The sequence below is a fragment of the Salvia hispanica genome, chromosome 1 (assembly GCF_029641045.1).
Source record: "Salvia hispanica isolate PSC_SH4W2 chromosome 1, Shi_PSC_v1, whole genome shotgun sequence".
Taxonomy (NCBI): domain Eukaryota; kingdom Viridiplantae; phylum Streptophyta; class Magnoliopsida; order Lamiales; family Lamiaceae; genus Salvia; species Salvia hispanica.
Window position 1 is genome coordinate 20796308 of NC_142692.1, and position 13639 is coordinate 20809946.

General features: G+C 36.0%; 2 protein-coding genes across 2 annotated transcripts; both read right to left on the bottom strand.

The window, feature by feature from the left end:
* Positions 1-22: 22 nt before the first annotated feature.
* Positions 23-3505, bottom strand: LOC125222059 (uncharacterized). Its single transcript, XM_048124467.2, has 6 exons — positions 3351-3505; positions 2528-2601; positions 1737-1924; positions 1153-1350; positions 536-595; positions 23-359 (listed from the first exon to the last, which is right to left on the bottom strand). The coding sequence occupies exons 2-6, from the start codon at positions 2598-2600 to the stop codon at positions 195-197; spliced, it is 684 nt and encodes a 227-aa protein (XP_047980424.1). The 5' UTR covers position 2601; positions 3351-3505; the 3' UTR covers positions 23-194.
* A 7226-nt stretch (positions 3506-10731) lies between these two features.
* LOC125218803 (WEB family protein At2g38370-like) lies at positions 10732-13430 on the bottom strand. Its single transcript, XM_048120575.2, has 2 exons — positions 13180-13430; positions 10732-12369 (listed from the first exon to the last, which is right to left on the bottom strand). Exons 1-2 carry the CDS (start codon positions 13309-13311, stop codon positions 10906-10908), a joined length of 1596 nt encoding a protein of 531 aa, XP_047976532.1. The 5' UTR covers positions 13312-13430; the 3' UTR covers positions 10732-10905.
* Positions 13431-13639: the final 209 nt, after the last annotated feature.

The following is a 13639-nucleotide window of genomic DNA, read 5'->3' on the forward strand; positions in this document are numbered from 1 at the left end:
ATAAAGCAATTATCTCGAGAAGTGCAAAGCAATTATACTCTTATAAATTGTTAGAGAAAACACAGTTTGAACATGACAGAATGTGTGATATGATTTACAACATAGCAGAGTTCCGTTTAGTATGCACAATATAAACGGACGATTTTCTTACAGCATTGAAACAGATTTTTGAAAACTGGCGAAAACCGGGCAATCTAAGATGATGCGTGCATGGATGCCTCCGTACCCAGTGATACTTCCTCAGTAACCACTGCTGCTGAATCACAGGCATGTAGTATGGTGCATAGATCACTTGTTTCCAGGAACTGCTCGGCATTGATGAGGATAACAGGTGCATACTCGAAAACTAACTTCTTGCACTGCAAAAGAGGCACATAAGGCAAATCAATAAAATTTCGTGCTACTTAAAGTGCTTTCACTTAAATATACAGATTTCCAGAAAGACCAAGAATGGTGTTTGCTTGAGTATTTAACATCTTATATCATGACTATATGGTTATTACACAGATGAGTAGTAAGTTCCATTTAAAATTACCTTTTTGGCATTTTTACCGATAGAGTCGCACGCCTTCAGAAGCATCTCCAGTATTTCCAACTGAAAGAAATAAACATTATCAGTTCATATAATTAAGGAAGGTTGTCGCAGGACAAATAGTGAAAAGTATGGCAGTGTGGGGAGTAGAAATAACTAGCTAGATGCAAGCACTGTCTAATATTCAAATGCAAGAAGTCTGGAGCTTACCCATGGGGTATTATGGTAGTTTGGCATGCTGATGAATATGTTTTGCATATGAATATGAAAGGAGAAATATACTACTACATGAGATCATTTTTCTTCTACTAATAGAAATTGTTCAGGGGAATTACATAATAAGTTGTACTATTTGAGATTTATCTTGATCGATAGGAAGCAATCTGGTCACAAGTAAGGAAAGTATAAAAAGAGTCCAAAGAACGATTTCAACCTAACAAATTCCAATAGTATCTGCGCTTTCAAGAAATCGGACCTCAATCCAAGTAGACAACTAGCATATGGAATCAAAACATGAAGGAAATATATTTTGATTACATGCATGCAAGCACCGTGATCAGCAATAGAGAAGTGAATTATATTCCGTATAAGATATGTTGGTGCAATTTCACAAAATCTACCTCAGTGTCTGGATCTTTCAACTTCAGCAAAGCCTCTGCAACAACGGTATGGCAAAGATCACATTTATCTTTAGGGAGTTCTTGAGACTTGGAAATGCGGTCTTCACAAAGATTAACCTTTCGGCAGAAATCTTTAGCATTTAAAGTGGAAACCTCTAAGAAAAACAGAGGTGCATAATAGTCCACCAAAACAATGCACTGCAAGAATGATCACACATATTAGTGTCATGAACTGTTATTATATACATATAAAATAAAAACAAAGATATATATTCAGCACAAAAACTAGCTGCTGCAGAAACATAATCATAAGACAGAGAGTTCCAAATTTTTTTGAAGTAGACATCCCTTAATATTAATCTCATGGACTTTAATTTGCAGACAAACACTATCAGAACATTTCTACTATCTATTTTCATTCCCACAATGCTAAATCATCTTATGTTTCCAATAGCAGGATAAAGAAAGTCACGTATAGCACTACAGTAGATAGGTTATTGAGAGGGTAGAAATTCAACAAAATAGTCAATTAGTCATGACTTTCTATTTCAGCAGACAGTCATGCTTAACATATTTTCCAGTACCTGCTGCTTGAAGGAAGGTATCTTTGAGCAGGATTTGTGAAGAATAGTGATAATCTCTGCTTGGGTTTTATTTAGTGTAAGGTAACTAAGAGCCTCAGAAGCAAATTCTTCACACAATTCACAAAAATCTTCATTCTTGGTAACTTCTTGCACATAGAGAGCATCTGTCCTGTCATTTGATTGTAGAACTGCCACCAGAGGACCAGCATTAGTATTTGCCAGAATCTATTTCTAAAAATCCTAAATATGATACCTTATCTTCAGAAAATAGCCAACAGAGTAGAAATTGAATGAATCAGGCATTGAATGGGAAACAGATGTTCTCCCACATAAACTTTATCAATAAGGAAACTTGTTTTGGGAGAATGATTCTAGCAGCCAACAACTTTCCAAGGTCAAAACTTGCTAGTGTGGTTTACAACAATGATTTAAAGGCATTGAATCGCTGAATGTCAAGAAATTTTTTATCACAAGCCCTCTTGCAACTTGCAAGACCAGGAAGACGTCTCACACGTCCAAAAGATGGGAGAAAAAGACAACATCTTTTCGATAGTTTTAGAGTTACTACAAAGTGGAGCATACTTTTCGGTTTTTAGGTGTGCCAAAGATTCAAAGTGAGATGAATAAGCATAAAAAATTAAAAATTAAATCCACTTGTTTGATTAAATTGAGCTCACAAATACAATATGGCAAGATCATCTCTTCAATTTACACCAGCAGCTAAAACTTATAAACCAAGTACTTGATATAACCACCTTTAACAATTTCAACATTCTCGCCGACTTAATTACCTGTCAGGTCTCTAGCATTACAGCACCAGCAGCTGCTGAGCATGGCTAGAAGTAATAGTACCCTTCTATCCATACTGCAAAAACAATAATTGTTCACCCAAATTATGAAAGACAAATGGTAAAAAGGGATACATATCATAACTAGCACTAAATTGCCAGCATAACATTGGAGGAAAATCAAGACAAGCAAAACTTATGACTGAAAATTCATCGAAAGAACGAATTAATCAAAATTAGAGAATCTTTAGTTTCTAGACAACAAGCTCTTAAGATGTTTCCTTCACTAAAACCAATCTTTTCTCCAAGACTTGGATTAATCCTAAAAGCACTAATTGTTTGGGTAGTGGTTAGTAACTAACATTAGGAGTATTGCTTTAGCTACTAATCTTTTGGTTCATATAGTTTTGAAATTTCGTTACATTTGAAGTCAATCTAAAAATCAGCTTTGACCTTATGAACTGAACTGACGCAACATATGCTCCAAAATCAGCGTTGACCTTCAATAATTCATCTCAAATCGTGATAACAAACAAATTGACCAACAATTGTTCAATCAGCAGCAACAACAAACACAGCAGATTTTAATTTTTGAATTTTGGCATTGACCTAGAGACACAAAGACAATTCGCAGGTGATTCAAGCTGAGGCTAGTTCGATCAGCTCCGTCGAAGCAAAATCGCGAACCAGATCAGAAAAGGTATCGAAAATCATATTCAACGCGAATTACATATTATATTCCAGTCGTACTACACCAAAACAATTCAAAATTCACTTACACAAAACGAAATTAATCGGAAACAGAATCGCGAAATATCAGCCATACCTTATCTGCGAATTACAAGGGATGCTTTGCAAGGTCAGAGAGAGAGAGCTGCACCTGAATCTGAGTGTATTTCTTCAAGCAACGGATTTTTAAATAGAGATTTTTTGGATTGAATTAAATCATTCACTTTCCGTCTTCCCCAAACCGCAATTTTGCTGTCTACCGATGTCGACTAATCATATTCCGCCACGTACGCATTGATTTAATTGGTTCTCGATAATATTCGGAGAGTATAATATCTTAAAAAATAGAGTTAACTACGTAAATGGTACCTGATCTTTCACTTTCGCACATAAATGGTATCTGATCTTTATTTTATATCGTTTTTGGTACCTATAAATCACATTTTTAGTACTTGATGAAATTTTGACCCCAAAATACCCTCTAAACAAAAACATATTTCCATTTGTATCATTAAGGTTATTTTGGACATACAAAACTAAGTACCAAAAGTGATATTATACTATTATACTATTATACTATTATTATTTCTTCACTCATTTTTCTCACTCTTTATACTATTATTATTAATCAATATTAAAATTATTATTTTGATATTAATGTATTTTTTTAATATCATTCAAATATACTTAAGTATAGTTATAGTTATAATTATATTTAATTATTGTAATAATATTATTGTTATAATAATAAAAACTAGTTGTAATAAATAAATAATAATAATAATATAATTATTTAAATTATGAATCATATAATATATAATAATAATAATAATAATAATAATAATAATAATAATAATAATAATTATTATTATTATTATTATTATTATTATTATTTTACATTAAACTAATAATTAAAATCAATATATATAATCTCAATAAAAATTTAAAATTGTGAATTATATTCATAATGATATTAAGAGTTGAATATTTTTAGTTAGGTGTTTCAACATAAAATGAGTATAAAACAATTCAATACAAAATATTTAATTGATTTAAATATTTTAAATAATTAATTTAATTAGGTGTTTTATTCTTGATTTATATTATTATGAATGTAATTAGATGTACGTATAAAACACTAAAAATAAAGAAGAAAAAGAAGAGAAAAGAAAAAAAAGAAAACATAAACTAATGAGTAAAAGAAAGAAGAAAGGAAGATAAAATACTAAAAAGAAAGTAGAAAATGAAGAAAAAAGAAAGAAGGAGAAAATAAAGAAGAAAAGAAATAAGAAATGAAGAAAAATATAATCACATGTTTGGTATACTATTTAATGGAAATTTCCAAAAATATCCTCCATAACAAAATAATCACAAGTTTGGTACCTAAGGTTATTTTTGTCATTGGGTACCAAAAACGATATAAAATAAAGATCAGGTAGCATTTTTGTGCGAAAGTGAAATATCAGGTACCATTTATGTAGTTCACTCTAAAATATAAAGTGCACTAAATTAGTTTTTCCTATGTAGATATTATGATTTTTATTAGTAAAATATATGGAAAATGGATAAATTTAGTGGCGTGTGTGACTGGTACAATCATACGTGTTGGTGAACAAATTTTTGCCTTTATCCAAACTCCAAATATGGAATTATTTGAATGCGTTGGAAATTTTTTGTATTTTACGAAACAGAGATTGACTACATAATGCTGTTTTCCAAACTTTCTAAATAAGATTTCATCGAACTATCTAATTAGTAAAACAAAGACGCCATGCTAAGTCGATTTTTATCAATTCCATTTCGTCACATAAAATTACATATTTATTAGAAACATTTTTATCATATACTCCATTCGCCCACAAAAGTCATTTTAATTTGGCACAAGCTTCAAAAATTACTTGACTTTTTAAAAAAATTAAATGATGATGTGTAACTTATTTTTATAGTAGTAGATAATAGATCGTGAATTTGAAAAATTTGTGGAATGTGAGGTTAGTATATTAAAAGTGGAAAAAATTAAATGAATCTTTAAATTATGGATAACCTAAAATAGTAAAATATTAGTTTTTTAAATAATGGACAGATGGAGTATTACATTATTAATCATGTGAGTCCTATTATTCACTGACGTTATTTCAACTATTTTTCCATTTATCTTTCATATTGTACTTATTTCTTATTAAAACTTGTATCATCTCCAAACTTCAATATTTTTAAAGAGTGGAAAAGAGTATGATGTACTCCCTCCGTTCCGCTTAAGCAATCCCGACTACTTTTCTGCATTTGTTTTATAAAAATGGTACTCCCTCCGTCCCAGATAATTTGGGACACTTTAACCCGACACGAGTTTTAAGAAATCTAATGAAAAATGAATTGAAAAAGTTGGTGGAATGTGGGTCATGCTTTTAAAGTATTAGTTTTAAAATAAATATGAGTAGGAATGAGTTAGTGGAATATAAGGTCCACTACCAAAAATGGTAAAAGTGAAATAGGACAAATTATGTGGGACGACCCGAAATGGAATACTGGGTCAAATTATCTGGGACGGAGGGAGTAATAAATAGTTAAAGTGGAGAAATAGTAAAGTAGGAGAGAGAATAATGTAGAAAAAGTAACCGAAAGTGCTAAAACGAGTGCAGAAAAGTAACCGAAACTGCTAAAACGTGACGAAGGGAATATCATTCAAAATGAGAAACAATATAATGAATTAATCACCTAATACACAAATCACAACAATAGGGGCATATACGGTAGCCAGAGCGCTTCAAGGCATTTGCAGTAGAGTTGCTTTTGTCTAATTTGCAGCCACCGCATTTCGGAATGGGATCCCCTACTATGGAGGGGTGCACAAGGGTATTGACAGGACTCTAGAGTGCAGTGCGGTTTGTGCTGTGTGATATCACTCGATCTAACAGGTCCAGAGGATCCGACTAGACTTCAGAGGCTAGAAGATCATGAAACTATCAGAAAGGGGTCGTTGGGTGCACTCTATTCCTTCAAAAACCTCAACTCACTATACTACAACTTAGCACAGGGAAGTAAAGGATCGATCCCACGAGGACGAAGGTGCTACGAAACTGCATTTGAGGATGTTTTGGGAAAAGGGGTTGGCTGCTGCCACGCAATTTTGTGGGTCGAGAACTTAAAACTACTGGGTCTAATATATCAGAAGAACTTTACTCTACCTACTGGGTCTAAGAACTGGGAACGTACGGAACATACATGACTTAGAGAAATTGAGATATTTTAAAGTTCTAAAACAGCTGGAGTAAACTTAACTAGAAAGACTTTCCTAATTTGGACAGACAAGCATAAAGCGAAAAGCAAGACAAGTTTCCTTAAACTACCAGCGTCTGGAAAAGCATGCAGAAAAGTAAAAGAGACAAAGCAAATCGTACTGATAGGGTCTGGAGGATATGCAGAGAAAGTAAAGTACATGCAGAAAGATACTGACATAAAGCAGATCTGGTTCTAACTACCAACAACTTCATCTTCTTCGGGAATCAAACGAGAATAGCAGATAAAACAGAGTTTTAAACACTATGAAAACAGAGCAAACTTTAGATCTAGACTTAAAACAAAAAACTAAAGCCTAAACTAACAGATCTACGCTACTGGACCTAAAGGATGCAGAAACAGAAAGTAAATAGCTATAATCATGCACAACGTAAGCATCAAGCACCAAATATGCAAAACTTCAACTCTAAAACACCACGTTTCAACAAATCCAGACATCTCCATACGTAAATCTCCAACCTCCAACAACAAACCAACAGATCTCAGCTCCGAACATCCAAAAATAAACAAAGAACACAAGTAAAGGCAAGAAATAAGATTAACTCAGTGAGATCCAACAAAAGCAAACATAAACTTCCATAATAACTAGAAATGGGTCTGAATCCAGTAGATCAAAGTCAGAAACTAGAGTTACGAACTTAAAAACCACAAAGTACTTAAACGAAAGCAAGTAAGATTGTTTCTTCGCCTTCACAAGGCGGTGTTACACAGCAAAATAATGATGATAACGATGAGAACCACGGTGGCCAGAATCCTCCATGTCCAAGTGCGCAGCAGACGAAATGAAAATTTGAAGTGTGGAACTAGAGCTAGAGTTAGGAAAGCGTAGAAGTGGCTGTTCACGGTCTTTTTGTTCTTCAAGGTTGAGCTCCTTATATATGCGAGGCTCTGATCCCTAGGGTATCCCTCTGGTGATTTTACGCTCTTGCCCTTGAGTAAGACTCTTTAAAATAATTTGCTCTCGCTCCATTCTGCTCCTGGCGCCAACTTTTGATTCTCCCAGGTCTGAACAACGACATCTGATTTTTACTTCAATTCCATCTCTTTTGCATCTGCCAGGTCAGGTAACAGCAACTCCTGGGTCCGGCAGATTTACTATGCACCTGAACTCATAAACGCACATTAGCGCCCCAAATGCACAGAATTTTAACCCTAAATCGATGCATGAAACGAGCCTTATCAGGTATTATTGTTCCTCAAACTCTAATATTTTATTCACCAAATAAAATTAAATTTTTATTTAATAAAATAATAGGGTGTGTGATATGAATCAAATTGTAGTCCTTTATTGCATTGTTTTAACACATATTTTTAGGTGAAAATGGACTCATTTTGATATATTGTAGGACAAAAGATCAATCCATAAGAGAGAGAGGAGGAAGAAAATAAAGATCCGAATCTGAACAGTAATCAACCCTTCAAGATCAATTTAAAATGCTTCTTCAAGGCCACCATTCCATTCACGTTCGAAAGAGCTTCGCGTGGATACCTCGCACGCCTCAATCGGAGTCCGGATGAAGAAGATATGGCTGTTTTACGAAGACCGCGCATTGTAGTGCAAAACGCGCGGGCAGGCGAAAAGCGCCCGGCCTGTATGTCGCGATACAGAAAAAACGCCCGGCCGGGCATTTTGCACTGTGCAGATCGCCTGACCGGGAAAATGGTTTTGGGCCTGTTTTTTAAGCTCTAACTATTTAAATAGCTAGGGCACGACTTCCAATGGATCATTTGGTGGCTGGAGGCGATTTTTAGAGAGAGAAAGAGGCTTGAAGTCCATTTTTGGAAGGAAGAAGAAGAAGAAGAAGCAGCTTGAGGCTTATTCTTCCCTAATCTTGCCTATATAGTAGCATTTACTCCCCCCGTCCCACAAAAGATGTCACACTTTCCTTTTTAGTTTGTTCCACAAAAGATGATACATTTCCCTTTTTGGAAAAAATTATCTCTCACGTGAATATAAAATTTATATTTTCTCTGTCCATTTAACACACAAAACAAAATCTCCTAAAATCCCGTGATGTCCCACAAGTGTGACATCTTTTATGGGACGGAGAGAGTACTTGTTTTCTTGTATTGTTGCCCACTATGAGTGGCTAGATTTTAGGGATTACTCCTAGTTAGTTAGAGAAGCTTGTAAATATGAATCCATGATTGTGTTTTGATTGATTTCCGTATTTTGGTTCTTGTCTATGTGTTTACTTCAATCGGTGTTGGGTTTTTCTAGGAAACTTAATCCGGTAATGGCCTTAACTTCAATGTCTCTTTAACTTGAAGTAGGGAGCTAACATAGATAAAGAACTCTAGGCTAAAACTGATCAGGGGATAGTTCGGGGTGGATCTTGTGTGTTGAACGTTCTTAGAAGCCAATCCCGAGCTTACTATGCGACTGTAGGAGTGAGGGGTTGGTGAGTAGAGCCTAAGAGACGTGATCAGCTTATCCTAGGTGTAAAATTCCACGATCAGTGATCAGCTGCGTGAGAGCGTAAAATCAACACGATCCCGATAAATATTGGAAAGTAATTAGACTTTAGGATTCATGTGAACAAGCAACCCGAAACAAGCTAGGAGTAGTCTTCCTTCTTTATCGTGATTCTCTTGTATTTTTCCTTCTCGTTTCGTCTTTCACTCGCCTCTAGATCAAAAAAACCCAAAATTAAACTATTTTACCGCTTTTTAGTTAGGTTTACTAGTTTTAGCAATTAATCTCCTCCCTGTGGGTTCGACACCTTTTATACTGCATTGCACGTCTATATACTTGCAGATGTAGTATTTTTAGGGATTTATTACTTGTTTGTACTTAAATTGCACCCTAAAAATCACAACAGTATAAGGGACAACACTCTGCACCCGTGCACCCATCTACAGCAGGGGATCCCAGCCCCGCATTCGTGCTTTCATTGCAACAGAATTTTTGGAACGGTGACTTCCTTTTTAGTCCAAACCACGACGATGTTAATGCTACCCGATTCATGTCCCTCGCTGTAGTACTGTGTTTTTACATCTTCTTTCTTTTTTCTATGTTTTTATTATTAAAAATGTTACTATTATTATAACTATATTACTAAAATACTCTCTCTCCCATGTTAATTGATTCATTTTTCTATTTTGAAAAGTTCCATGATAATTGGGTCATTTTTATTTTTGACAAAATATAACTCATTATTCTCTCTTTCATCTCTCATACTTTATTCTCTCTTACTTTATTTATCATCTATTTAACACACTATTTTTAATCTCTATGCCGAAAAGAAATGTCTCAATTAATAAGGAACGGAGAGAACATTAATAAATTTAATTTAAAATTTTGTTTTTGTTAGTTTTTTTTATTCATATCTTTATCCTATATTAAATTTTTGGTTTTTATATTTCTTATGATAGTTTTCTATTTTTAAACTTTACATGTAGTATTAATCCATTTTACACTCCACTAATTACTTTCTTTCAAATAAATCATTATTAGTAATGTTAAATGTGGATTTATTACTATGTATCAATTGCTAATACTGTTTCTGGTGACGTTTATATCAAAAAAATATCCTATAACTATTGACACTAACTTGGACCTCCATTGTTAAAAGTCTGATTTCGCCATGGTTACTAATATATGTTAAAACTTTTTGAACTATTATTAATGCTAAATAGAACTGATATTATCATATAAATAATAATATCCTTTTTGAATAAAATAAAAGGGAAACTGAAAATGTTTCAACAAGACATAAAATCTGGATATCCAAGAAATGATATTGTTCTTAGTTCACATTTTATTTGATCCTAATTTGATCGCAGTCCTATATTTGCACTCGTTTCACTCTGCTTTAATATTTTAAACATTCTTCGTCTCTATATAGCTGAGTAGTATTTTTTTTTGGATTGTTCCACTGCAGCTTGAGTCGTATTTTATATTCTCTCTTATTTTACTGAGCGAAAATACATGCATACTTATGGTGGGATGGAGGGTGTATTAGTTATAATTAGCGGCGGATCTGGGGGCAGGAGGGGGCAGTCGCCCCCTCCGTGCGACTAATTTCTTCTTATTCGGACGTAAAATTATCATGTCCGCTCCCTCCGTTTGGCCCGAAGTCGTCCCAAAATTCGAAAAAAATTGTCATTTTCGCCCTAAACCAACCTACTAATATATATTTCGCTCTCTCTGTTTATCAATCCTAGATCCGCCACTGGTATAAAGAAGGTTAATACATGCATATATAGAAAGAAAGGCAAACATACATACAAATCAAAGATTCAATCATACATTTCCTAGAAAGCCATAAAGACACTCTCCCTCTTCTACCTCTTCTCAACAAATCTAACTTCATACATAACATGAACAACTCATAACAATCAGAGCGTCTCCGTCACGCGCTGCCGCGACGCATCGAACTCGCAGCTCCATTGCTCTTCTTCTTCTTGCTCTGCTTCGCCACTAGAAGGGAAATCCGAGCAAACCCGAATTTCTTCCTCTTTGCAGGCACTTCTTTGTTTTCCTTCCCACATTTCCTACCCGAATTCTGACTGCTACTCGGCTTGCTCAGCATTTGCCCGAGCGAAACCTTTCGTTTCCCAAAGACCTTGTTGTCTGCTTGAACCCCGTTCTCATAGTCCTCAGTCAGCAGCAGTTTCCTGCTCAGTATCTGCCCGATCGAGAGGGTCGGCTTCAGCACCGGCTTGAGCTCCTCGCTGCTGACTAGGCTCACGCCGTTGACATCAAGAAGGCGGGAGTCTTTCCTCTGCAGTGAAGGATTCTTGAACTTGGTGCAGTTGTGGACAGAACGTCGTTTGTGGCCGTGCTCGGATCTCCACACACGAAGCGCCTCTTCCACTGCCAGCTTCCCTTGATTCGCCGTCTCCACTCTGGTCAGTGCCTCTTCCAAGGCCTTCTTGCTTGTCTTCACTTCCTCCGTTGCTTCCTCGACTTTCTTTAAGATTTCTTTCTTCGACACGTGTGCCTCCTCAACCAGGAGCATCGTGCCCGCGACTCTGCCCTTGCAGGCCTCGTCTGCTTCTCGAGCTTTGGAGATCAACGAAGAATATTCCTCGAACGTGAGGGTCACATCAGAATCGGATTTGGAGGGGTCGGTGCAGGAGAGGGCCTTCATTTCCGCAAAGGCAACAGCTTCGGATGCTCGTGCAGCTTGCTTCATCTTCTTGGCCGCGATCAGCCTGATCTCCGCTGTCCTAATCTTCGCCTTTGTTTGCTCGATCTCAGACAACGCCTGTTGGACTTGTGTCCTTGCAGCCTCCCCAACCTTCTTGAACTGCTCCGTCTCCGAGCTCAGCTTCTGCAGCTCTCGCGTGATGTTCATCGGATCGTGGGCTTGTCCATCTTTGACCTCCTCGAGCTTCTGGCGTTTCTGGTTGAGCTCCTCCTCCAGACACGAGATTCTCGAGGTGTTTGAAGACAGCCTCTGACGAGTCCTCTCAAGGGACGCCTTCTCCCTCTCGATTTTCTTGTTGTAAGCATCAACCGTGGCTCGGATCTCAGCAAGATCAGTAGTCGTTTTCGTTAGGTTCAGCTTCGCCTGCTTCAGCTCGAAGAGAATGACACCCGGAGCCTCTGAGGGGCACAAGTCCTTTTCGTGTTTTCCCTCCTCTCCCGTTGCTCGATTCTTGGCATCACTCGTTGATTCAGCTTTGAGTGCTGCGTTGATCTCCGATGCTTCGTTGTGCAGCTTCAGTTTCAACTCCTCAACGATGTTTTTCGTGGTTTCGAGCTCCTTCAAGACATCGAGCGTCTCCCTCTCTTTAACTATAAGGTCTCTTTCGAGTTGTGCAGTTTGTTCCTCCAAATTGACAGCATCAACAACCACTTCTCTCTCGTGCTGCCATTCACAAAACTTGAATCAATCAATATTGCAAGAACCAAAAATGGAAAATGAGACATGAAGATTTTTTATGACATTCAAAAATAGCAACACAATCCATATTATGAGTAGTTATAAACCATAGATGAGTAGTTATAAAATGCAAACTGCATTCTTTCCTACAAATTCAAAGTATAATATGTGACCGTTAGATTTCAAGATTTGATATTAACAAACTCCAAACTAACTCCAAACTATGATGTGGATATTTAGATTTAAGATTTGATGTCAAATGACTAATAATGTCAACAAAAACGTTAATGACAATGCTAATATTGTGACATTTTCTGTTATCACTATTTGTTTCACATCAAATCTTGAAATCGGTCCATAGTTTGAGTTTGCATTTGATTACATAAGATGCATTTTCCCCATCATCTGGTTTGCAAGAAATTACGGAAACTTTTTTGCATTATAGTATTAAAAAAGTAAGGTGAATGTTTGTCCCCACAACAATTAAAGTGGCAATAACAAAGCACGTTCTGCAGTTGCAGTTGGTGATGCAAATCAATCCTACTTTGAAAATGGAAAAAAGTGGAAAAGGAGAAATGTGAATATTGACAAAACATGGATGCATTCAATTTCTTGTATTTGTATTACATCGATGCAAACTATGAACCAAGCCAAGATCTGTCATCAAAATTTGGACATACTCCAAATCTTGAATCTGAGTTTCTTCAATAAGCTCAATTAAGTGAAATAAAAATCAAATCTTTGAGTTGCATTCGTCATTTCAATTATCGAAATCAAAAAACACAGAAAGAGAACCTGGTGAGAAATGGGTTTCCAAAAAGCCATTCCGCCGAAGCGATTCGCGGCCTCCTTGACGGACTCGAACGGCGCCGAAGTGTCGATTTCGGCCCGGCCCGAATCAAGAATTGGGGGATTTTCGCTGGCCATTTTTGGGGAAGAGGAAAATGGGGTGTGGGTTTGTGTTTGGAGAAGAGTTGAGTGAGTGATTGTTGTAGTATGTGTGTTCAAAGTGGAGTACGAACGACTGAAGAAGGATAATAACGTTAGAAATGCGTTGGGTTTGGTGATGATGTCCTAACAATAAATAATTATAATTATCTTAACGTTTGGATTCTTGTATCAAAATAAATCCAAAATATAAATTAGTTTAAAATTTTGGAGTTGGATCACAAAGCTAGGAAAAGATTTGACACTTTTTGGTTTTAATTAACGAAGATGGTGATGTACTGATGTTCATTTATTTAGTAGATTACGA

What these genes read in the sequence shown, in the direction of transcription:
- LOC125222059 (XM_048124467.2), bottom strand. Translation starts at nt 2,600, where the DNA reads ATGGATAGAAGGGTACTATTACTTCTAGCCATGCTCAGCAGCTGCTGG. An exon ending in TAATGCTAGAGACCTGACAG is followed by an intron (nt 1,925 to 2,527) that starts GTAATTAAGTCG and finishes CTCTGGTGGCAG; the next exon opens with TTCTACAATCAAATGACAGG. An exon ending in TGAAAGATCCAGACACTGAG is followed by an intron (nt 596 to 1,152) that starts GTAGATTTTGTG and finishes TATTTCTTTCAG; the next exon opens with TTGGAAATACTGGAGATGCT.
- LOC125218803 (XM_048120575.2), bottom strand. Translation starts at nt 13,311, where the DNA reads ATGGCCAGCGAAAATCCCCCAATTCTTGATTCGGGCCGGGCCGAAATC. An exon ending in GGAAACCCATTTCTCACCAG is followed by an intron (nt 12,370 to 13,179) that starts GTTCTCTTTCTG and finishes TGTGAATGGCAG; the next exon opens with CACGAGAGAGAAGTGGTTGT.